Source organism: Micropterus dolomieu, linkage group LG07 (assembly GCF_021292245.1).
Source record: "Micropterus dolomieu isolate WLL.071019.BEF.003 ecotype Adirondacks linkage group LG07, ASM2129224v1, whole genome shotgun sequence".
Lineage (NCBI taxonomy): Eukaryota > Metazoa > Chordata > Actinopteri > Centrarchiformes > Centrarchidae > Micropterus > Micropterus dolomieu.
The window spans coordinates 16,177,858-16,202,441 of NC_060156.1; the positions used below are offsets into that span (position 1 = coordinate 16,177,858).

The following is a 24,584-nucleotide window of genomic DNA, read 5'->3' on the forward strand; positions in this document are numbered from 1 at the left end:
GAGAGTATAATCATTCATTTTATTAAGGTATGAACCTAAAGCTTCCATAAACGTACCACACATTCCATACTATGTTTGTTTTCTAAATCCAAATTTCAAAATCTACCAAAGTTCCTCGGAGACCTGCTATCAGCTTTTATTTGCTAAAAACGCCTGCACCTATAAACTAAAAGAGCTACAACATAACATGACTTTATCCTCTCATTATCACTAGGCTTCTGCTTCTGGGTACATAGGGGGGTATTGACTTGTGCTTACACTACACGCACAGATCAGTTGTCACTTTTCAAGACAGAAATGTGAAACGAACATGAGAATAATTTGCAAAGGCAAAAAAACTCATTACAGACTCCTCAGCCCAAATGACTCTCATATCTCAGTGAAATAATTGAAAAAACACCTCCAGTTGATTAGTCCCACAGAGCAGAAGAAGCACTCAGTTACCTTTTGAACTACTATGCACCAATATAAATATTCATTAGCCCAGGAAGTGTGGGATGAGAAGACCCTTGCACATATTGGCTCAGCATATTAACACAGAGAAGCAGTTTTAGTCATCCTGCAAGAAAATAATGACCGTGGTTGAGATGCTGTAAAGCAGAACTGAGCTGTATGAAGAATGTTGCTTGCTTTTATTTTAAATTATATGATGGTTTAAAAGAGGCAAATGAGTTTTTGTATACATACATCCCCACGTACCATCCATCAAAATCACCCGGTTTCTAATTGAATCTAAGAAGAGAAACAGGCCTTGCAGTTGCTGAAGTGTGTTTCATTTTATCCCTACAAGGCCGGTTGTCAGCAAGGTTCAGGAGTTTGAAGAGGCAATGTGAGCCGCTGTAGTCTAAACATTTGCTGATAAGATAATTGATTCTTGAGTGGTTCTTTCCAGAGTTAAAACCCTGCAATGAAAGCTGAGCTTGCTGCTCGTGTAGTCGTAACCTGTGTTTTTCTTCGCGTAGTTGTACATGTACCAGCTGTTCAGGAGTCTGGCCTACATCCATTCGTTTGGGATCTGTCATCGGGACATAAAGCCCCAGAATCTGCTGCTGGATCCAGAGACCGCCGTGCTCAAGCTCTGTGACTTTGGCAGGTGAGACGCAGAAACCAGGTTTTGTCAAGTTTCGACGGCAGTGTTCTGGGTCTTCCTGCCAGTTCAAGGAATAGTTTTGCATTTTGGGAAATACGCTCATCCATGTCTTGCCGAGAATATGGAGCTACGGTCAGCAGCTGTTTTGCTTTTATGGATTAAACAAAGAATATATAATATGTTTGTGAGCTGGTTCTTTTCCTTTTAGACAGAGCCAGGCTAGCTGTTTTCAGTCTTTATGCTAAGCTAAGCCACTCATCTCCTGGTTGTGGTTTCCTATTTAGCATATAGGCATGAGAGTGGTATCTGTCTTCTCATTTAACTTTAAGCAAGAACGTAAATTTTTCCAAAAATGTCAAACTCTCCCTTTAAATGGTCCTTCAGATGAGACACGTGGAGACTGTAAAGTGTTCATCCCAATGTGTCATCCTAGTGCTAAATCCTAATCACGAAGCTTTGCATTAGGTAGGGATGCACCGAATGTTCGGCCACAGAAATTAATCGGCTGAAAATAGCAAAAAAATTTGGAGTGCACACGTATTCAAGCCTTTATGGTAACTGAAACAGACCCGCAGTGCGAGCTGACAGGCAGGTGAGCGACTTTATCCTGTCATTTTCTCTCTTTACAAAGACAAGTGTTGCAGTATGAGAGTTCTACCTGAAGAGAGGCTGTGAAGTCTTCATGTTTCGCGACACGAGAACCACCTACAACATTTTTCATATTGGGTCGGACTTGATGAATTTAGCGTGAGGATACACGTGACAACGTCCATTTTTCAAAATAAGGTGTCTATACAGTATGGAAATAAGATTAATTGGATTATATCCACAGAAAGTATAAAACATATTACATGTGTCCATTAAAAGTAAATGGACACACCCACCCATCATAGTCTCTCCAAATCCAGTGGGACACACTGAGTAAAAAGCACATTTTGACATTTTAATTTATGCAATGGTAAAAAAACATGGCATAAATGTATGTACTTGTTCGGCCAAGAATTTTCATTTCGGTGCATCCCTAGCATTAATTTCACATTTTCCTGTTTTTGGCCAAAATGCCGCAGTGTGGTGATGATAATGACTGTGTGCTTTGATTTTGTGTGCAGTGCTAAGCAGCTGGTCCGTGGGGAGCCTAATGTGTCCTACATCTGCTCTCGCTACTATCGAGCCCCTGAGCTCATCTTTGGTGCCACTGACTACACTTCCAGCATAGGTAGAAGTCACCATTTAACCCTTAAACCCTTAATAAGTTTAACCTCAGCACATATGTTGAATTTATTATATGTTACATATGATCCATTTGTCACGTAAATTGAATATTAGGGGATATTCTGTATTGTTTGCTGCTCATCCAGACTATTCCTTTGTAGCACAAGTGGATTATGGTAATTTCTGCCCCTCTTTTGCATGTATCCGACTTCTTTTTTCATTTTGGTGATCTTCCTTTTCCGTTTTAGATGTGTGGTCAGCCGGCTGCGTGCTGGCAGAGCTGTTGTTAGGCCAGCCAATCTTCCCCGGTGACAGTGGAGTGGATCAGTTGGTTGAAATTATCAAGGTAATGACTGGGGTAACCCACAGGGTGTGAAAGTCTTCGTATATGACACTAAGTGGTCAGTTTTTCCAAATGCTAATAGGAGTTTAAGTTAAAATCATAACATTGCCACAAATCTGTACTGTTCTACCCAGGTTCTCGGCACCCCAACCCGAGAGCAGATCCGTGAGATGAACCCCAACTACACTGAGTTCAAATTCCCCCAGATCAAGGCACACCCATGGACTAAGGTGAGTCAACAGGTACAGGAGCCCTTTTACTACTTCAACATCTTTTCTCTTCATGCTTGTGTTGCCAACATGCCACTTCACAGCCACCCAACCTCATCACATCCACCCAGCAGGGCTGCATGAGGCCTGAATAGCCTAATCTGAACTTTTTAGACCCTATCAAGAATGACAAAAAAGGATAGGAAATTACAGGCTAAACAGTCAACCTCACACAATTGTCATAAAACTCACCTCTTTTTTTTTTTTCAATTTGTAGCACCCTTTAATAGCAGCAGTAGCATGTGTTTTTAAACGAATACATTACATTACTTTACATTTATTTAGCAGATTAAACAGAGCAGATTTAACATGCTTCTAGGGTTTATTGAGTATCTTGAATCTGTGTCATCTCAGTCACAGCACAGTGTCTTGAACCACAAACTGACCAAAGTCTGTTCCGCTCGGTCAGTCCTTACTTTGCGCTGCTTTATCCACCAGTCTGATATCGACAGTACAAATTGTCTTTAAAAAACTGTCACAGTAGTTCTCCACTTCATGCTCTCATCTTGGTGCATGTTTTAAGTTGTAGTCAAAATAAAACGGGTGGGGGAAAAAAAGGGAAATTTTCTCCTCCAGACTTCCCCTCAGCAGTCCCACCCACAGCTCTTGCATTGGAGAATAGTCTTCCATTCAGCAGGCTACAGCAGGTCCTGCTAATGGCCTCTCTGGCGCCCTGCTGTGGTCGCTCCCCGCAACTACATTCAGCCAGTACTACAGTCCACTCCTGCAGCAGTCAGACATTCATTCATTCATCACAGAGTAGGTTTTATTAAATACACTGAAGATAATTTGGAATGCACAAGCTCATTTATGTGTGTGTGCATGTGTGTTAAAAAACATTGGATTGTCCTCGTTTGTTTGCCAACACTTCAGAACTGACTCCATGTGTTCACTGTTGACGCCGTCCTTTGTGTCAGGTGTTCCGGCCGCGCACGCCTCCGGAGGCCATCGCCCTGTGCTCTCGCCTCCTGGAGTACACGCCCACGGCCCGTCTCACCCCTCTAGAGGCCTGTGCACACTCCTTCTTTGATGAGCTGCGTGATCCCAACGTCAAACTGCCCAACGGGAGAGAGAAGCCCTCCCTCTTCAATTTCACCACCCAGGGTATGCACACACACACTCAAAACAGAAATCATTAACATGTGCTCGGAGGCAAAAAATAAAAATAAAAGAAGAAGCGTGCTCTGAAATTTTATTAAAAACTTTTTGTGCAGGCTTGGGAGTGTGCAGTCTCTGAGTGCTCTTGAGTTTGAAAATGATTCCTTCAGTTTACCAATATATACACATATTTACTGGCCTTGAAAAACACAACAGCCTGTCACATCATCTTCCATCTATGTGAAACTCCTAAAGTGTCAAAATATATATCTAAATGATTTGTCGTAAGAATAATGTTTTTAATTGTGTGACAATCTGTCTAGGTCTGCAACTATTGACTATTGTCGTTATCGATTATTTTGGTTATGAAATCTATGTATGTGAAAAAAGTGAAATATCCATCAAGAGTCCAAGTCTTCTTTTGTCTTACGAAAAGCTCAAAACTTATTTATTATTTTAGTAATGTTATTTTCTGTTAATTATTATAGGAGACTAAGTAAACACCAAATATTAACATATAGAACCAAAACTGAAGCTGTAGCCAGATTTTTTCATATTTTAGCTTAAAAATGAATTGATAATCAAACCAAATTCTTTCCACTGACTAACCGTATAATGAACTAATAGTTTTAGCTCAAAATCAGTCCAAGCATATTAGTATTGGGAAAAAATACGGGTATCAGTATCTGTTTACGTTCTAAAACAAATAACAGTTTCAACACCAGTGACGGAGCTTTTGCTGTTTGCCTCAGTCTTTACTATGAATCGGTGAAATGCTACCTTTTATACTCTTTAACTGAGTATTACATACTCTACTGGTTCACACGTTATAAAGTATTTACAAGTAAGTAGAACTTAGGTGTTTTTTCAACACATTTTCTTGCCTCCATTTAGCATTATTGCCTCTTCACTTCACAAAATATTCCTCTCATCAGTACATATCACCTATGGGAAGTTTCCATTGGTGGCTGACGTGTATTGTATCGTGATCTCTGTCTGCAGTCTATCCAGGAAACCTTGTGAAAACATGACCTGGTGTAACGGTTGTTCTTTCTCTTTCAGAGTTATCCAGTAATCCCTCTTTGGCATCCATACTCATCCCTGCCCATGCACGCAGCCAGGCCGCCGCCTCTACCCCTACCAACGCCTCTGCGACCACAGGTTACCACTTTTATGTACCGTGAAGCTCTATTTATCTGTTGGAAGTACTGGTTGTGACTTATCTACCGTTATCTACCAATCTCCTAACAAACTTTACATAAGTAATTCTTGGACTCTAAATTATTCTCTCCCCTTCCTGTCCGTAGATGGCAGCAGCACAGAGCGAGGTCCCAGCACCACCACCGCCTCTGCCTCGGCCTCCAACTCCACCTCCTGAGTCCACAGACCACCCGCCCTGCCCCGGTCTCAGCCCCAGCCGACGGCCTCTCCATTGCCCCGGCCAGGGGGTGAGCTCCGCTCGGCTCTGCTCTGCCCTGCTCTCCTCTCTGACAGCAGCAGAGCGATGCTGACGCGGTCCGGGTTCAACAGCTAGCCATCAGCCCCGTGCCACAACCACAAACCAAGCATCCCGAGTCAGCCTCTTTGATCCCTCACTTGGCCCCTCATCCAGCTGTTTGAACTCTACTCCATCCTCCGTTAAAGACATCTCCCCGTTCCCTTTCAACGGGGAAGCAAAGTGCAGGGCCAGAGGTGTTGTCGACTGTACTATTTATAAAAGTACACTGTACATGTATACACAATGCTAGCCTGCTAATGTTTGTAAGAGGACAATCTGTAGAAAAAGTCCTAAGCTGTTCCCCTTGACCCTCACCCTATCCAGTCTTCCCCTTTTGTCCTACTCCACATTGTCCCATTTTTCTGCATTCTCACCCTTTGACCCCTGACCCCTGTGTCCCCTGGCAGATGCCCCACCCCCCTTTGGTTCCACCTGTAGTGCATGGCCTGAGTATGGTTAGGATCACCTGTGGGGTCACCCCGCCCTCTCACTTCTCACCTCCACTTCCGCAGACAAGGCATGAGGCTCGCTCACGGGTATACACACATACACACTCATAAACAAACACACACCCACATCCTCACACACACATACACACACGCGGATGCATGATGATCCTGATGTATGTGGAAAGAAGCAGTCCACTTGCAGGCATAACGTTTGGACAGGTTGTTTTTGTTTCGTGTCCTGGGATTGTTTTTTAAATGGTTAGCGAGCTGTTTTACTCTACCTTGTTTTTAACTTTTTGTTTTGTACTCCTGGGCAGATGTTTTTGGATTGCCATGTACGATGGATGTGACATGTATCTGGTCCTGTGTGCTTGTAAAATATATACATACAAATACAAAACAAACATGCGTACATACACAGTTTATATATTACTTTTCCTTATGTATAAAAGTATATATAGATATATGTATATTAACTACAATGGTTCAGAAATCATTTATGGTGAGCTCATATCTGGCTGAGCAGCGGCAATATTTGCTGCTGTCTAAAGAAAATAGATTTAGATAAGATGGTGTTTTGTTTCTGTTGCTGGAGTGTGGTTAGATTCCAGCAGTCACTTTCCTGTTCTACTGTGTTGTCTGTATTAAGGCTGTAGATGGATTTAGGGCATTGCTCTAAAATTCCCTGTCTTTGTACCGACTCTGTCTGTGACAGTGACAGTGCAGTGTCTAGACAAACATCTTGCCCTATCTGGCCCTTCCTCTTTCTCTCAGTCTCTGTGAAGAATTCAAGATGTTTCTTAACACTTTTCTTTCCTCTGCTCCTTGGGAAGCCTCAGCAGCGGTCTCTGGCTCACCGCCGACTGTCTCCTGTGTAGTGACCACTGACTGAAGCGTTAGCCTAGCGTTCTTTCTCCTCCACCTGCCGCACATAGAGCCACTCGGTACAGTCTGTCAAAGCGTCTTATTTACAGAGAATACTCACTACATAAAAAAAAGAAGAAAGAAATAAAAGAAAAAAGCAGAATTTGTATATACAGTATAAATGCTCCTCACCAAAATTCTGACTTGTATGTTTTTTTTATGTTGTTATGTTGATTATTTTTTCCATGTTGTGTTCAAGGTATGTATATATGCAGACCCATGTACTGTTTATGAGCAAAAACAAAGATGACAAAGGGTAGGGGAAGAAATGAAAAAGATTTTTAAAAAACAAACAAAAAAAACAGAATCAGGGCAAAACTGATGTTGTTTATGGATATTGTAGATGATGATCAGCTTTATCCAGCCATATGTTCAGTCTTACCTGTACAGTACAGTAGATGACAGCTGTATTATTGTAACAAGAACTAGTCATGTATAGTGTAACTATAGTTTGGAGTGCCTTTGCTTTCATACACCTTCGCCTCCCCCTCCCCTATCACCCTGCTGTCACCCCCCTCCCATCCTGATATTGTGACTCTCCCTTTGGTGCTGTTGAATGTCCTGCTATCCTAAAACACATGCACACACACATCCACACTCTTCCACTTGATTATCAGTCCCCTCCGCCCGCACCTCTTTTTCCTCTTTCATTGCACACTTAACTGTAATACACAGACAATGCTAATTGTAAGGATATTTTCCTTAACTGAAGATACAGTAGATGTGTTTATTTTAACAGATGTTTTGTGCTTGGACACACATGCACATCACAGTCCTGGCACGGACTCCGGGGCATGAAGTGGGTGCGGGCAGGTGTTATGGATGACAGCAGGGGTTCAAAAAAGGTCTCATATACTGTATATATACAGTAGTTTCTGTATTACTCGCAGTGTTGGTTCTGTTACCAAAGCCAAACTAAGATGTAGTTGTGATGAGCCATCCTCAGAGGCAGTCTGGTATTCTGTCTCTCTTCTACTCTCTGGATATTTTGTTGTTTCTCTGTCCTCTTGCTTGTTCTTCTCCCCTGTCTGCATATTGGGGAAGGGGGGGGGGGGGGGGGGGGGGGGGGGGGGGGGATTCAGTAGCACCTAAGGGGTCGAGTCATGTAGCGTCTCTCCTGTCTCCTGCTTGCTGTAATTTTGCATTCATGAACGTGTTGCTACCACCAGAAAGTTTGACCACCTCACCCTACCCCTAACTCCAGTTCAATAAAAGCATCACAAAAGTTACCAAAAAAGAAGACAAGCAAGTATATATGCTAGTATAATGTATACTAGCATATATACTACTTGACTATGCTAACTGGGGTTAAAGAAAAGAAAAATCATAGAAAATACTACAAAAACATCCTGTATAACAGTACTACTACTTGAATGCCTCTGTTTGTGACTGAACTTTTTATTTCTTTTGTTTGTTTGTTTTCCTTTGTTCTGTGAAGATATGCTAAATGTGCACCTCTGTAAATATTCCCTCTGCGTGCTCTGAGGAATAGTTCCCTGGTACTGTAATTTGCATTAAATAAAGAGTAGGATAGCCTGGAAATGAACAAGGTCCTTGTCTGTTCTGTCTTCTTTTAGCAAGTGCGCTGTTGTCTCTTCACATAGCCAGAAACTTTGGAATACCTTTTTGAACTTTGGAAAGCAAACGGGATGTCAGAGTCACTATGTATGAAGCCGCTCTAAGTTTTGGCCTTAAATACATCAATACTTTAAGATTGATATCATTTTAGGAATATATGCATACAGGAATGTGATTCATACATGTTCCTGACTTGGTCTTAGCTGCCAAATTGCAGCGGCTGAAGCTTCACGCCTAAGATATCTTGGAAAACTGTTAGAAGTTGATGAAAGATACAAACACTGACTACTTAAACAACATAAAAGGAGGTCATGAGATGAGCACTCCGGCATGAGTGTGATTCTTCTAAATGTTAACATTAAAATGTATGTTTATTTGCCTGGGGATCTCAGGCAGGCAAGCTCAGTATCCTTTTCTTTTAAATATCTTCTTAAAACTCACTTTTATCTTATCGCTTTTTCTTAAACTGATTTTATTTGTTGTAATTATTTAAATGATTTTATCATGATTTATATTGTATTTTATTTACTTTTATTATTTGTTTTTATTGTAAAGCACTCTGTAACTTACTTTTCAAAGGTGCTATATTAATAAAGTTATTATTTTATAATTATTACATATTATATATACCATACTAAGCCATGCTAGCAGCTCTGTGACACTGTACTTATGCACAGTGGTGCTTTGAGTTAAATCCTAACATCAACATGCTAACATGCTCAAACGACAATACTAATATACTTATGTCTAGCAAGTATAATGTTTACCACATTCACAATTTTAGTTTAGTGTCTTGGCCTGCTAACATTTAGTACTAAACACAAAGTACAGCTGAGACTGATGGGTAAGCTTTTAGTTTTGCAGTTATTTAGTCTTAAACCAATATTCTGTTGTGATGATGGTGCTAGATGAAAGGTCAGGGGATCACCAAAGTTATTTCAATTTACCATATTACAGACACATCTATAGCTGTAGTCCTTATTTTACATTTTAGACTGCAGTCTGCCCCTAAGAATCACATGTACTAAACTTTGTTAAATACTAGACATGACTTTCCAGTCATCCTCTGTCTTAGTATGACCACAGTGGGGCAGTGTTTGTCCTATTATACTGTTAATGACCCTAGAAGCATTACACATTTCAATCTGAGGAGTATCTTTATTCAGTTTAATTCACAATAAGTGTAGAGCATTTCTGTCACATGACGGCATCAAAACACAAAACAACCTGAGGTAATAAATACAGCATTTTCCATTCTCTGAGAAAATACATACTTCACGGCCTCTGACCATGTGACATTTAAAAGAACTTTAAATAAACATTCATTCATATACACACAAATGACACAATGGGTACTTAAGGTGAGCAAAACAATTAACATGTCAATGACAAATCTACCATCCACCAATACTGTAAACTGTTAACAAAATAAACTTTGCAAAACTTAATGCTGCTTCTGACTTACAGATATAGTGCAGAGAACAGACATTTCAGCAGGACTTGCAGGACTCCAGCAGACAGTGAGGCCTACTATCATCTTCTTATGCATTCTTTAGTATTTTGACCCATTTGTACAACAACAAAAACAGAATCCTTTGCTTTGAATCAATGGGCACATTCTGCTGGTTTTCAGTTTGTGGTTTCCGTTATTAAAAAACAGAGATAGACCCAGAATGCTTGAGCTGTCCATGTTCACTCAGTATTATAAGTCATTACAGTGGTCTTTACTGACCACCTCCATAATGAGAGGAGAGAGAACGTCAGGCTGGATGTCCTGGATGTGCAGAACCTGTTTGCTGTACTCCTCGTTCATTGTTCTCATCTCAGTAAGACAGGACATCACTTTAGGGTACAGCAGGCTGGAGGCGTAGAGGAAACAAAGGAGGTTCAATCTGTGAAAGGTTCAGACTGAATGGACTGAGAGTGGCAGTTGGTATTTTACTCACTGTTTTTCTGACCCTGTTCTCTTGCAGTCAATCCAGGATTTTAGTGTCATCGCCAAGTTTTCATGAAGCCCATCAATCACGCTGTGTTGCTGCACACCTGGACGGTCTGATAGATTGAATAAAAACAAATCTCTACTAATCCAAAGCAACCCGAGAATTTCTGAAAATGCATTTTTATGTTTGGCTGGGTAGAAATGCACACTGTATTCTAGGGTTTAAATATTGACAGGGTCCATAAATAATTGATTAACAAGGGCTGGGATGAACTGATGAAGACCTGCAGCTACCTGGAGAAAACAGGGACATGGCTTGCATGAGAACATACTCTTCCTCCTGCAGGCCCAGTTTGCGCAGTGTGTGGTGAAATTTGAGCAGAGGCTCCAGCAGGAGAGGCTGAAAGCCCGCTACAAAACACAGGTGAAGAGAGGTCAATGATATGACAGAGATGGTAAAACCAGAAAAACAATAATTGTTGCAGCAGCCCTTTTATTCCACACATTCATCTTCCTTTTCAAAATATGGCGCCTACATTATCCACAATGCACCTCTACCACCGAGAGTTCAGTCTGAGATTGATTGATGTGTTATGTTAGTAGCATCTAATGTAGCCTGTAGTCCAGCAAGTTTTCTTTCTTCTTCTTTCTTTGCAAACACCCCCAGATTGGTTTTCACACTTGTAGTCTTCAGCCCCAACTAACTCTGACTCAGGCAATTTATCTGACTTTGTGCTGCCACGTAAGGCTTTTGCCTTAACTTTTTTTCACATAGGCTAAGCAGCAGTACTCCCCAAGACCTGTTAACAGACTTCGATGTGTAAAAATCAGTAGCGTTCCCCTGCAGGGGCGCGGGGGGAACCCAGCAAGGCCTTTATTGTGAAATATCTTCAGGAAATGATTCATTAACACATAACACCAAAGTGGAATCAATTTTAAGTAATCATTGTTTGAGAATAGCCTTCTGGCATTACTGTGTTATTGTATTTAGGAAAATAATTATATGGAAATGTACATCACGCTGAGTTTTCCATGGTAAGTATTAAAAAACACATGCTAAAAAGTTTAAGTGTCATCTAATGCAATGCTAGGTGCGTAGGAAGACATGAAAGAAAAGGTAGAGGTTTTTAAAGGTGCAACATTTTGGTCTTCAACATTTCATAAAAAAACACCACCCCTTTCCTTAAAGCGGCTATAATCAATAGTTTCAACAACGGATCAAATGACTACTTGTATGTGAAATTAGTTGCTCATATTGACCTACAGAGAATTATCACCAAACTCTGCATTCCCCTCAGCTCTAAGGAGCATTTTAACCTCTCTCAGCTCCTTGTTTTGGTTTAACAGCCCCCAACTTCACTTCAGTTATGGTTCAGTTTCATGGCTCCCATCAGCAACTATTTTTAGCAAATAATCTCTCATAAACCCACTGTACACTTCCTGCTCAGCACCAAACAGCAGACAGACACAGTTAGCAACTAGCTAGTGAACAAAGCGGAGCATTTAGCAGCTAAAATGCCAGCTATTTTCCTCAGGTGTTGATGGAAACCAAAAACAGCTAAAAGGAGAGTCAATATAATAATGATAATAATAATATCTTCATTTACATAGCCCTTATCAGAAAAAAGTGCTTCACATAGCAAGCAAAGAACACAGAAAACATAACAGAAAACCTAGAATCAGATGAAATCAGGGAAGGCAGTGTGATAAAGTAAGTTTTAATCTTAGATTTAAAAGAAGTTACTGCCAACATATCCTCAGGCAGGATGTTCCAGAGCCTCTGGAAGCTCTGTTTCCTTAGTCTTCAGCTGAGAGTCTGGAACAAGTAAAAGGCCCCTGCCAGAAGTGCGAGCAGGGTCGTACGGGGAGCTGAGCTGAGATATACTGAGAAGTCAGACGATGTAAGTAATTAAAATAACCTTAAAAGTAATTCTAAAACATACTGGAGGACAGTGTAAAGCAGCTACAAATGAAGTTTATTGAAACTCCTGGCAGTATGAATGTTTTTATTGGACTTTATTTGTATTACTTGATCCACAAATATGTCACTGTCCCCAAATATCTATGTTTTAATTTGTGTTGGTGAAATCATGTCAACAAGAATATTGCACAAATACAGTCAATTAACTCTGTAAACAAGTATTTTAGTTTCACATGTAGAGTAATATTAACGGATATCCCATTTATTATTATTTTTGTGGATCCATTTCTACACGTGAAACGTTTTTGCACATTTGTGGAGAAGTGGAGAATCTTTATTAAACCCAGGGGCCATGATTCAGGATTGGGTTCAACATTGTATTTTCCAGGTGGGTTTGCTAGGCAGTGCCCTAGTGTCTCACTCTTACTGGACTGGATGAGTGAAAACATTCATCACAGAAAATTGTACTGTGATTGGTACATTGCTTGTGGAATGTGGGACTGGTAATTTTTGAACCAGGTATGGATACACCAACAGGGGATGACATCGACTAACAAAACAATATCACCACAACACTTTATAGTGATGTTTCAGAGGGTTGTTTCCGTCCCTACTAAATTCTACAAATTCTACAAATTCTAAATTCTACAGTGGATAGTGCATCTATCCACAACCTGGATGAAAAACTATTATAAATTGTAGTAATAATTTCTCCGGTTCACATGGATCTATTTTTAGGGGCATATCTGAGTGAAATTTTTGCACTGTAGAGCCCCGCCTCCTGGTTGAAACCAGGCTACAGTTCTTCATCTTGTTGTCTCCTACAAATGAGAATGATGCTAGGTAGTGGTAACCCCATCAACTCTTGTGAGGGAATGTCACCGTTTTTTTGTTTTCTCAGATTTTCACGGTACACATTTGACAAAATTCCATAAACTAATACAAGGGGAGTCGCAAATGTTTCTCGACCCACAAATTGAAAAGAAGCAATCCACAAATTTGCAAAACCTGTTTCACATGTACAAATTGATCCCTATTTTGTGGATATGATTTTACACACGGTAAGGTAAAAATACACATTTGTGGATAGTGAAATATTTGTGAATCACGGTACACGTTACACGACAATTCACGTTTGTGGTTTGTCTTCCATGGGATACAAATAATGAAGTCCTAAAAAAAAAATTCAACTTTATGAGGTGATAATATGTCAATGTTGTGTTAATAGCTTGAGCACATAATCAAATTATTTAATCCAGGTTTTAATATGGTGAGTCTGTCATTTTGATACACAAAAAGATTAGTAGTTAAATTGATAATCATAAAATTTGCACAGAATGTTATGTAGTGTAAATCTGTATCCAATGCGAATTATGTGATGTGTATGTACTCGTGTACAACTGCACAGCGGAAACAACCAAGCCTACCCCTTTGAATATATAAAAACATGCTTTTGCTTTTGTTTGTGTAAGTAGCCTCACCTCGTACAGCATCATCTATGCAGTATGTAAAATGGCCACATTCCCAGATGCTTGTTTTTGTGTTGAACACCATGTTGAAACGGATCTGCATAACTTCAAATGTGGCTCCCTTCAACAAAGCAATTTGGTCCTCCATGGTTAGAGACCTGTCAGAGGCCGGTGTGACACGTACTTAATGGTGAATAAGTTCTTCCGAATAGACATTAGTCATAAAAAAACCCAGAGACATATTTGAATATGCATTGAGGCACACATTTACCGAAAGTCCTGAAGGTTTTTGGAGAAACTTATGATGTCCTGGATCATGTAAGTTGTGAGGTCAGTCACGTGTGGAAGAGCAGTGAAAACATTGCTTTCATCACCCTCATGGTTCTCTAGTTTTTTAGAGGTACCACAGAGACACGAGGAGGACGACGAGAAAGAGGAGAAGAGGGAGAAGGCGTACGAGGGCTTGCCTGCAGACTGGTTGTACTCACTCACAGGAAGGACGTTTCTGTCCATAGGCTAAAATAAAGAAAATGTCAGTAAGATGAGTTAAAACAATGACAATGACAACACCTAAAACATGCTTGCAGTCATTCACACACCCTAAAGCCACTGAAGCGGTAAAATGCGGAGTCAAATGTGTTGCGGTGGCCACAGAGTAGCTCCTGAATGGTCTCCTCTTGTTGGGATGAAAGCTGCATTGGAGTGTCGACCATCTTCTTCTTCTTGATTCGGATCCTCCTCTCTGATACCTGCTTCTCAGACATGACCACTACAAAGACACGCACAAAAAAAGATTGACCGCCACTCCAACAACTGAATGATGCGTTCCTCACATCACATACTTCTTATTGTCGATTTTATGTAAATATATACACTTTAAAGTCACAAATAAAGATTTGTCTTAAAATAATAAGGGATTATTTGGTGACACTAGATGTTACTTACTTTCTTTGCGCATGCCTATGTCTTGGCATTTACGGAAGCGGCAGGCTTGACACGACCGCCGGTTGTTTTTGGTTATACTGCATTTATTCAGGTACGGACACTGGAGCTGCGTTGTCCTCTTTATGGCACGCCTGAATTTATTAAAAATCCACCAAGTAACTGAAAAGCTTAAAAACTTCAATCTGAATATAGAAATCACATGCATTAAAACCCACATTATAGTATTACTGTGTGCCATGTATGTCTGTGACACAAATGCACTGGCCAGTTAATAATTCAAGAGACTACTGAGAATTATGGAATGAAAACATATTTACCCAAACCAGTTAATGTGAAAGTGGCTGTTTGTGGTGATAAACCAAACTGGTTTTGTATGGCTTCCTTACTTTGTGTATTGTCCACATACAGCTTTTACAATTACAACCTTTGACTGTTTTGAGCTCTGTGATCAATAAGAGTTTTTTCTTTCTTCTCCTAACTATTGTATGTGTGTCTGCTTATCTGGGTGGCAAAATGCTGCATAAATAAAGCTGTATTGAACTGGATTTAAATGAATTTGTATTTGGAGCAAGAGATGGACAAATTAAGTGTTTTGCGACACAGTATAAATTTAAATTCATGTGCTGGTTACACTTGTTTCTTTTGGTAACAGTGTTTCAGAAATGTGCTTTAACAGCAGAGAAAACTATTATATTTATTTTCTATTGTATTTACAAATTGTGAGAAGCATCTTGTCACCTCTCTTCTACATCACAGATGTTCATTTTGGTTGTTATTAATAAAGTCATAAGAAAAATTGAAGAAGGGTGAGCAACCTCACCTGAAGAAGCCCTTGCAGCCTTCGCATGTCAAGGCATTGAAGTGGTATCCCTTGGCCAGATCTCCACACACACCACAGGCTCTGGGCTGCTCATCTCCTGTCATCTTTCCTTGCTCGTTCTCATCCTCTTCAATTTGCCTTGTGAGCGCTTCTCGGATGGTCTGCACTCCAGTGGCCTTCTTACTCATTCTAATCTGAGAGATGGTTAAATGATTCGGTCAGCACTTTCATTTCAAGTGCAACATTGCTTTTTGTAAGAAGTGGCAGCATTTGATTGAAGTGAGGTTTTGTGCTTGTCTGGTCTGGTATCAGTTTTTTTTTTTTGCCATGTCACAACTAATTTACAGAGGACATATGATCTGCAATACTGTGCTGTGATGCTCTTCTCTTAAAATATAAGGATTACAAAAAATCTTGTGGCTGAATTATATACTGTATGTATTTTTTTCAAATACAGGTACCGTGAAGCATGCATATGCATAAAGGTTCAGTGGAGTCATTTAAGTCTATTAAAAGCCTTTAATTCTAACTCATTCCCTGTGGCTAAATGGTGACCCTGGGGAGCCTTTTCAAACTCCATCAAAGAGAATAAAATAACACCAAGTGCTGTGAAGTGTCCGGAAATTGCAGAGCTGCAGGACAGTGCCCTCTCACAGTCGCGAGGATAGGGAAAGTGAAGTTTCAGGCAGCTACAGCGGAGAGATCTGACACGCGCGTTGCGCAGACAGATGTCACACTGCACTAATAAAATAAATGTAAAAGATCATGATTTACTTACATATCCACAGTTGTATTTTTACTAATACCAAACAGGTGACTGAAAAAAAAAAATTAATTTAAGCGTTGTGTTTTGATTTTCACGTGTGTTAATGTTCATACCGGTAGCCACGCCCCCCCCCCTCCCGAATTCCACCCATTCTCATCTGGTCACCCTAACACTGAAATGAGGTGTAGAAATATGACAAATGGAGTGATAGAGGTTTTGATTAATCATTTAGTATAACTAATATTTTGTCACACCTTCAAGCCAATAAAAGAAAGCTTTTATCTGAAAGACATTTATTTTCATTAATCCTCTAACTGCACGCATTAATTACCCTGAAACCACTGATTATGTGTATTTTATGTAGGCCAACTGTGTTAACCAAGTGTAATAAGCTAACCGTGCATAAGCACCACAACTAACCCATTGCTTTCACTTCCAATAGCCGTGTGACAGTGATTGGAATGTCGATTCACAAAAGTGGCTTGTAAAACCAATGTTAAGTTTTGGTCAACGCACCTCTACCGTCGTGCCTTTCAATTGGCAGGCAGCAGTAACTTTGTGACACAGGACATTGACATTTTCAATCAGTTAAAACATGTAAGACTCTTCTTTTAAGATAATCTGAAAAGACCCAGGCTATTTAACTACCTCTCATTTACCTGGTTAAAGGTCAAGTTTTAATCAAAACGGTAATCAACATCATTCAACTCACTGATTTGGGGATTCCAGATGCCCGAACAGCTGTCTGTAGTCAACACCGTTTCGCCCCTCGGCGGTTAAATCCTGTGGATTTCGGATTTACTCTACACGCAACAGGTGAGAACGAAAATCGCCCTTCCTGCTGGACGTGTTTTTTTGGCAGGATGATCCAGGCTCGTTGTTACAAGTATTTATCGCGGCAGCCCGGAAGGCGCCCGCAGCCATAGGTTTCCTACAACATTTTTGTGGTGTCCTGCAGTCATTAGTCTGTAGGCCTGTTGCTTTGTTGTTTGCAAATTCCCGGTGTACTTAAGCCGCCGTTCAGTTGTTTAGATATGGTTGCGCATTTATGCAATTACGGTACTGGTGCTGGGCATGACCAAAAATGACGTTTAAACGCCAAACACATTCCTGAAGTCCTTTAAAAAATAAATTCACCTCCACTGTAAATACACACTGTAGTAGGAATATTCGATAATGTTTTAACTATGATGAAACCGTTTACATACGAGTTTTGTGGAGAACCCCAATGGATTTATACTCAGAATGCACACAATTATAATTTAAAACGTAATAAATTATAGAAAAATCATTGTAGGGTACATGTTTTGAGAAATTTAAAAGGAAAGTCACATCCAAAGTCAACATGAATTGTAACATATAGAATTGTCCCCCCCATATTTGAAACTCTCAAAATAACCTTTCCTTATGAGGTTTTCTGAAAACCAATCAAAGGCCAACTATGACCATATAACATTTGAAGCAATTTTATTGTATAACTTTGGAGAAAAGTTTGGAAGTCACTTCCAAAGTAAGCCTTTGACTCTCAAAAAAAATATGCCAGCCATATGTTTCTGCTGTCTGCCTGCTTGGTTGACTGACTGATGCAGCTCTCTTGATAAGGATGCATGCTCTGTGATCCATTTTCTAGTTAATTCAAAGTCGAGTGTCTAAATTTTGTTTCATTACAGACAGACTGACAAGCTCTATGTAGAATGCAATCCATGAGACCTCCCGGCGAGGCATCAAAACAATGCTGTGTAAGTGATCCTGAGTCTCTGAGACCTTCTTCAACACTGCTCTTCTCACACCTGGTTCATTTTTCATTTCTATAACATAAGTAGTACCAATCAAAAGGCCATAATTAACCCATAAACCCACAATGATTATTACAAAACTTCTATTTTACTAATATGAGTCAACAACAAGTTTAGACATCAGTCTGCATCTCAGCATACTTTCTATATTTTTAGTCCTCTACTCGGTTTGAGTGTGGTACTGCTCTGCTTCCTTCCCTTGCTTCTGCTCCACTTGGCTGATCATCTCCTTGAGGACTCGGTTGGAAGCTCTTTCAGAGGGAAAGATTGACCGAGAGGCCCCCAGAGTACTAGGAAGGATCCCAGAATGCTCTGCAGTCCCCTGAATAATACTCCGAGCTGCCTGCAAGTGTCTATGCTGCCTCTGGTGCACTGTGAGAGAAAAAACACATCCATTATTCAATTGTCATTTTATTTGGGCGCATTTATCTCTTTATTAATCTTTATTTATCTCTAAGACATGTGATGTGTGGTGCATAACTTTTAATCATTTTGATATTGTATTCTATGATAATAATGTGTCAGTCCAGTTGAAACAGAAAAATCTGCCAAACCTCTTTGTCTGACGCTGAACTTCTCCACCTCTGGGATAAGGAAACTGTACACCAACTCTGACACAATCTCCTCCGACTGAAGATCATTTCGGCTACTCAAACAAACATACCAATGATATGTTTACTATAATTGGGTCTGAATTTCCAGATACAAAGCATTAGCAGACATGAGCTAGCCATTACCTTTCCTCCATGGCATAAGCAATGTCATTGACCTCCTTTGCCCTCCTGTGGATCTCTTCTCTGGCCTGCTGGTCAGCTGTCTGCTCCAAGGTCCCTAAGATGATGTCCTCCAAATACAAATCCACAGTTTCCTGGTGTACCTGCACCACCTGCAACAACGCCACATTACAACATGTGCACCACACACAAACACATACCTCTTTTTCACACTCGTAGCTAAAAATCTACACATGTACGCACTTGTCTAAAGATCTCATCTTCTTCTCTGCGTCTGCACTCCTCCACCTGCCTCCGCCCACTCTCCTCAGCCTCTCGTAGGCGACGGTCTCTCTCAGCCAGCAGGGTAAATGCATGGATCCTTCGCTCTTCCTGGAGATGAATCAGCTGCTTGGACAAGGTGTCGAACAGGTGTTCAAGCTCTTCACCAACCACTCTAGCCTGAGATGCCTCCTCTTGAGAGGTCTGGGCAGGGGGACAGAAGGTGTAATGAGACTGTTTGGAGTTTGTCAAATTTTGCATGTGAATTTGTCTGTGTGTTTCACCTTGTGTCTATGTTTGTCTCTCTGTATTTTTAGGGTCATGACGAGCTCTTTGTCAGCTTTCTGTAGCTCCTGCTCTTCTCTCTGAAGGGCATTTACAGTCCTTAGTTCCTGGATGAGTGCCAGATGGTTTTCCTTGCCCATAAACATCTGCTCAACGACACAGACAGAAACTAACAAAGATGTATTTACAACTTGCAAGCAAACATTTCTGTGGGCCCTTCAGGCATAAAAGAAGTCACAGACACGCAGGTAAACACACATGTGCATGCAGACATGTTCAGACCTCGTATTGGATGCTTCTTCCTCTCAGTAGCTTCTGCAATTGGATGATTGCGTGGTCTATCTCCTCATCCCCCTAATGAGGAATATATAAGGTAATTAACAAATAGAATCTCAAATACATGTAAGATGAACAAGGTCAGTGTCAATGAGAGGCATTAGCTGACCTCTGGTGGCTCCTCCAATCTGGGAGTGACAGGACGAGGAACGGGCTTCTCCTTCTTGACAAGAAAACGCAAGGACTTCCTTGTCAATTGCTTGTTCTTCTCCTCTCTCAGGGCCTGTGGGGCAAGAGTTGGTAATCACTGTCTATCTAGAACTTAAGTGATATACTTAATAGGGCTGACCCCAAATAGTAAGATTCAATGCAATTCAATGCTTCGATGGGCGGAGCCTGATTCAACGGTCAATCTCATAGTCGAAGCTTCGCAGCGAAACAAGGATCATGCCATTTCGGCGATATGGGGGTGCTCAACGTCTGATTTTACATAGAACTACCAGTTTTCTCCCACTAACTTAATATACAGCCTATTAACAATATACATTTCAACATTTAATGCTGTAAATAAACATGTAAAAAGAAAAAAACTTTCAGTAAAGGTTTTTGCAGTGCATGCAGTTGTCGCCAGCACGGCATGCACGCAAAACTCTGCAAAAGACCGGTGAATGGCAGGCGAGAGAGAGAGAGAGAGAGACAGAAAAGGGTCAACAATAAGCCTCAGTTTAGAAAAGCCGAGCCTTAGTTGGGGGCAGCCCAAATACTTAATGAACATATATTTTTCTCCTTTACCTTGTATTTCTTCATCAGTTCTACTGCTCTGCTCACAGGGGGCTTGATCACATCCTTGCTGATGTTGACTTTGGGTTTGGGTCTTTTCACCTGTGGCTTGAGGACGGAGGCAGATAGTCCTGCCTCTAATTCTAGCAAGCCTATGATTGACAGAAATTTAAACATTACGTCAACAATAATGGGATACTGTTTTCTCTAAAATGCTATTATGGAAATTAACTGCTAAATTCTATATGTCCAAAAGCATTTAGATTCAGACCTTCATATGTGTCTAAGTAGTAGCTTTTTAACTCATTGTTGCGAGTGTTCCTGTTGGTGAATGTGTCCCTGCGGATCTGAAGGGTATATGTCTGAGAATCTGTGTAGTCTCTGACAATGCCACATTGCTCAAGCTTCCCCTCCACGTTTCTCCTCTTGGCTTCCAGTTTCCTCAGTGCTACAGAAAAAACAACAATGAAAAATAAGAGATAGATGAGAAGGAGTGAAACGAAGCCTTGAAATATATATTTATGAACCAAATGTTATGTTACAGCAGAGGCAGCAGTTGTCTTACACCTAATGTAGTCATTGTGAATCTTGTGTAGTTTGGTCTCCTTGTCTTTTTGGTGCTTAGAATATATCTGGTTCAGTCTCTCACTTGTAACATCTTTCTGGGCCTTATCTCTCTGCTTCAAGAGGTCCTTCAGCACAGCGAGACGAGCCTCTTGCAACCTGCAACCACCCACAGAAACAGAGAGCATTGAAAAAGGACTGGTTTTTGCAGAGCAAATACAGCAGGAACATCAAGTTTGCTTAAAACGCAATATATATATAGCAAGAAGTAGTAAATGGTTGTGGCACTTTGATGAGAGAAACTGCCTTTACAATGGAAGAACTTTTAGCAGACCCATGTGCCAGCATGGAGTAACCTCCAACAGCTACTTTTTTCTCAACTTGGGGACAAAACATTAACGTTGACTGCAGCTGAAAAACCAAAACAGTAAACTGAAACATGCTAAAAAGCTTTGCAGAGCTGAGGGGAGCCACAGTGTCAGGTGATAATTCTCTGTGGGTTCATAACATGGTAGATTATTTTTTATTTGTCATTTTACAACACAGGGTTGTATAATGAGCTGAAGATTTTAGTTCCCTAAATGCTACTCACAAAGACCAAACATTATACACAAATTATATAGAGAAATTAAACTATTTTACATGGTGCAATGCTGAGGATTAATTAATCTCACAGCCTGGGGGAAGAAGCTGGTCAGACCTCTGGTGGTACGACAGCAAATACTTCTGCATCTCCACTTGCCAGATGGCAGCAGGGTGCAAAGGGTGTGGCAGCCTGTGTGTGACAGTAAAATAGCAATACATGGCACTACGCAAGTTCTGGGCCTTTATGGTTTGCTGTGGGGCACTTGTGATGGCAGATGGCTTAAGATATAATGCTATTTGGTCAAGAGGTACATTCTAACAGGTGGCTTAAATCTTTGCCAAACACTGCACCAACTACATTTTAGGTAAGTAGTGTTTTTCTGTGTTTCCAGTTAGACATAAAAAAGTTAAATAATAGCAGATGAGGTACAGCACCACTTACTTCTGGATTTCTCCTTCTCTGAAAGCCCACTCTTTGGCCTCCATCTCCTCCATCATACGTCTCCTCTTGTCAAGCTGACTAAGGTCATCCAATGGAGGAAGGGTGGCCTCCCAAGCTTGTTTGGCACGTGCCCGCTCAATCATTTCCACTTCTGCCAGGCCTGCCGGCAGACCACGACCTGAGAGGAAGTGTCATCAGCGGGGGTTTAAATGAAATTTGCAGAGGTGAGGAGAGGCATTGGAAGACAATTATGATACAGTAAAGATACATGTAGACTACTTAGTGGGAAGGTTGGAGATGTTTTAACAAGGGAAATAATAATAGTCTATAACTGGTTAATATCTGAACAGTTCATCATGTACCCCAAGTCAAAGCTGCCAGTTGCAGGAGCTCTGAGGGAGTTGTACCAGGTTGTACCACATACTCAGGGCTGTATGGGTCTGTCTGTGCTTCACTTTCCCTGTAGTCTGTCTGGACCCCCACAGTAAAGTGGGTGGGCTGGTGCTCAGTATTGTTTCCACCAGTGGATAAAAAGTCTTCCCTGAGGAGACAAAAAGAGAGGACGTACTGTCTACCAGCAAAAAGGCATAACAGAAATGGCTAGCAAATAACTAAATGCAAGGAACCTGTTGAACTCACTTTGGCAAAGCAAAAATCACATCTGGGGGAACCTGCTGTGCAAAAGGAATCAGAGGGCTAAAAGAAACAGAATGGAACGCCACGTCAGAGACTGTGTCAATATTTAATGTAGAAACCGGGGCAGCCTGACAGTTATCTTTTGTAAACTATCCTAGTGTCAGGCAGAGGTAACTGCTGCAATATGAAGTTAGTATTATTGTATCCCACCACATTCACAGCTTAAAAGTATATGCTGGCTAATCAAACCGTTTAAAGTATTTCCAGCGATCAGCTCCGGTCACTTGGCGCTCCTCCCTTTTCAGCCATGGTTGAGCATTTGGAAAAACCCTGTCAAGAAGATAATCAAGAATCACAACCAAAAACCGATACATATGCAAAGGGACAAAGTTTATATTTGTTATGAGTAGTAGAGTTAACTTTGAATTAATACAACTCAGTAACTGCTGCTGTTCCTTAAATTGGTGTATAGTCGTGTTACCCAGCCAGCTGCTGGAGTGCCCCTCTGCGCTGTTCTGTGTGGCCTCGCCAGCGACGATCAATAAAGACTGGCACTGGGTCTACAGGGTCCAGTTGAACAGTGTACCGTGGATGGTGGGGCAAGTTACTGAACATAGACTCAAACTCAGGCACTCTTCTCTGATAAAAGGCAGAGAGAACTGTCAGTTTAAAGTGTTAAAGCAAATATATTAATTTAACTCAAAGTTACACAGTAACGTTATAATTTTACAGTAAAAACTTACTATTCATGCTATTATCTAATAAATGTATTTGTAAGCTTAAAAAATGGGTCTGTGGTATTCTGGAAATAAAATGGTGGTTGAAGTTTCTAGATGGGTTTATCTTGAAGACAACCCTTTGTCATTTTAACTCATCTCTGTGCAGTTTTAAGCAACGCAAAACCTATGGTAATAACAATACAGTTTATCCCAATTTAATGTCTTGTGTTAAAGAATTACTGAGCAGAAATGCCAGTTGCCTTTGAGTTAGTAACTTACTTCAAGGCCTACTAGTATTAGGTTAGTTTTGGTGAACCTTGCAAGGGCTTAGCCTAATTATTACTTATAACATGACCTATCTTTAATGTTGGCTCCACAAACAATATATTTTTGCAGTAGGACAAATATGGACACAACTTACTACTCGGTCCTTAGACGCATAGGCCTTGACGCAGGACCTGGCATGGTCTACCTGCGATGACACCGTGTAAACTGGATCTGTGGTTCACAACAGTTTAGTTAGTGTCAACCAAGTGAGCTAGCTAACGTTAGCTGAGTTTTCAAATGGCAATGTTAGCGTTAGCTTGCGTCAGTTGGCGTTTAGTAAAGATTACTTACCGTAAAAGTAGTCATAAACCCGCTGGCGCATAACAACTTTATTAGCATAATTTTTCTTAGGAATTGTACGAGTGACATTTATGCTCATTGTTTCTGTTACAATAAATATTCCGATTTCTCTCGCAGGCGGCGTTATCAACGGTCTCTGGTATTTAACACTGTAACCATGGTGACAGAAAACTCACTGTTGAAAGAGGGAGGGGTGATCTCTCCGCTCATTTCCTGCATTGAACGTTAAGCGACAGGCAGTTGTAACGTAACGGCACCCTACAAATTTTGGAAAATACGTGGTTCTGAAGTTGTGGTGATAAAGAGTCAAAATTATACGCATTTACCGAACAACGCAATGGGAGAAGTCAATTACGACTCCCAAGCACCACTTCGGTAAAACCCATCCAGTCACTGAACTTATAATTCAGTCGCTAACGGCGAGCAGAGGCTTAAAATTACGTTTTGTAGATTGGTAATGACACACATCGGTTGGGATAAATCAACCCACTTCCTGCTTCTACGTAAATGTATGAATTTCTGCATTTACGTGTTCTGTATTAAAGCGTCCGTTTGCAA

At 40.7% G+C, this 24,584-nt stretch overlaps 3 protein-coding genes across 9 annotated transcripts in view; 1 reads left to right on the forward strand and 2 right to left on the reverse strand.

The window, feature by feature from the left end:
* The window catches only part of gsk3ba (glycogen synthase kinase 3 beta, genome duplicate a), a 33,304-nt gene extending 26,336 nt beyond the window's left edge, over positions 1-6,968 (forward strand). For 3 of the 4 annotated variants that reach the window (XM_046053782.1, XM_046053785.1, XM_046053784.1), the window contains 7 exons: positions 963-1,093; positions 2,200-2,306; positions 2,551-2,648; positions 2,780-2,887; positions 3,832-4,018; positions 5,075-5,173; positions 5,320-6,968. In XM_046053782.1, the coding sequence (XP_045909738.1) occupies positions 963-1,093; positions 2,200-2,306; positions 2,551-2,648; positions 2,780-2,887; positions 3,832-4,018; positions 5,075-5,173; positions 5,320-5,390 (801 nt within the window). In that variant the 3' untranslated portion in view covers positions 5,391-6,968. The remainder of the gene's footprint in view (positions 1-962; positions 1,094-2,199; positions 2,307-2,550; positions 2,649-2,779; positions 2,888-3,831; positions 4,019-5,074; positions 5,174-5,319) is intronic. The other variant, XM_046053783.1, reaches the window with a different exon arrangement.
* A 2,631-nt stretch (positions 6,969-9,599) lies between these two features.
* On the reverse strand, positions 9,600-18,398 carry nr1i2 (nuclear receptor subfamily 1, group I, member 2). Of its 2 annotated transcripts, none has more exons than XM_046053909.1 (9): positions 18,259-18,398; positions 15,556-15,749; positions 14,736-14,866; positions 14,390-14,559; positions 14,062-14,306; positions 13,803-13,948; positions 10,695-10,811; positions 10,408-10,513; positions 9,600-10,320 (listed from the first exon to the last, which is right to left on the reverse strand). In XM_046053909.1, the coding sequence occupies exons 2-9, from the start codon at positions 15,741-15,743 to the stop codon at positions 10,164-10,166; spliced, it is 1,260 nt and encodes a 419-aa protein (XP_045909865.1). In that variant the 5' UTR covers positions 15,744-15,749; positions 18,259-18,398; the 3' UTR covers positions 9,600-10,163. The 2 variants fall into 2 exon arrangements, with proteins under 2 accessions (XP_045909865.1, XP_045909864.1); XM_046053908.1 differs by lacking the exon at positions 18,259-18,398 and adding an exon at positions 17,034-18,044.
* On the reverse strand, positions 18,184-24,584 carry cfap91 (cilia and flagella associated protein 91). 3 transcript variants are annotated; one of them, XM_046053907.1, is made up of 17 exons: positions 24,203-24,584; positions 23,821-23,897; positions 23,162-23,319; positions 22,930-23,010; positions 22,684-22,740; positions 22,407-22,585; positions 22,045-22,222; positions 21,019-21,176; positions 20,725-20,901; positions 20,466-20,605; positions 19,843-19,956; positions 19,680-19,751; positions 19,397-19,543; positions 19,095-19,316; positions 18,855-19,003; positions 18,672-18,766; positions 18,184-18,489 (listed from the first exon to the last, which is right to left on the reverse strand). In XM_046053907.1, exons 1-17 carry the CDS (start codon positions 24,243-24,245, stop codon positions 18,278-18,280), a joined length of 2,259 nt encoding a protein of 752 aa, XP_045909863.1. In that variant the 5' UTR covers positions 24,246-24,584; the 3' UTR covers positions 18,184-18,277. The 3 variants fall into 3 exon arrangements, with proteins under 3 accessions (XP_045909863.1, XP_045909861.1, XP_045909862.1); XM_046053905.1 differs by having other exon boundaries at positions 24,018-24,583; XM_046053906.1 differs by having other exon boundaries at positions 18,672-18,763; positions 24,018-24,582.

Coding starts and splice junctions, on each gene's coding strand:
- cfap91 (XM_046053905.1), bottom strand. CDS start 24,105: ATGAGCATAAATGTCACTCGTACAATTCCTAAGAAAAATTATGCTAAT. Junction 23,011..23,161: donor GCACTCCAGCAGCTGGCTGG/GTAACACGACTA, acceptor TCTTCTTGACAG/GGTTTTTCCAAATGCTCAAC. Junction 19,544..19,679: donor GAAGAAGCATCCAATACGAG/GTCTGAACATGT, acceptor GTCGTTGAGCAG/ATGTTTATGGGCAAGGAAAA.
- nr1i2 (XM_046053909.1), bottom strand. CDS start 15,743: ATGAGTAAGAAGGCCACTGGAGTGCAGACCATCCGAGAAGCGCTCACA. Junction 13,949..14,061: donor AAAAACCTTCAGGACTTTCG/GTAAATGTGTGC, acceptor GGCCTCTGACAG/GTCTCTAACCATGGAGGACC. Junction 10,321..10,407: donor AGAACAGGGTCAGAAAAACA/GTGAGTAAAATA, acceptor CTACGCCTCCAG/CCTGCTGTACCCTAAAGTGA.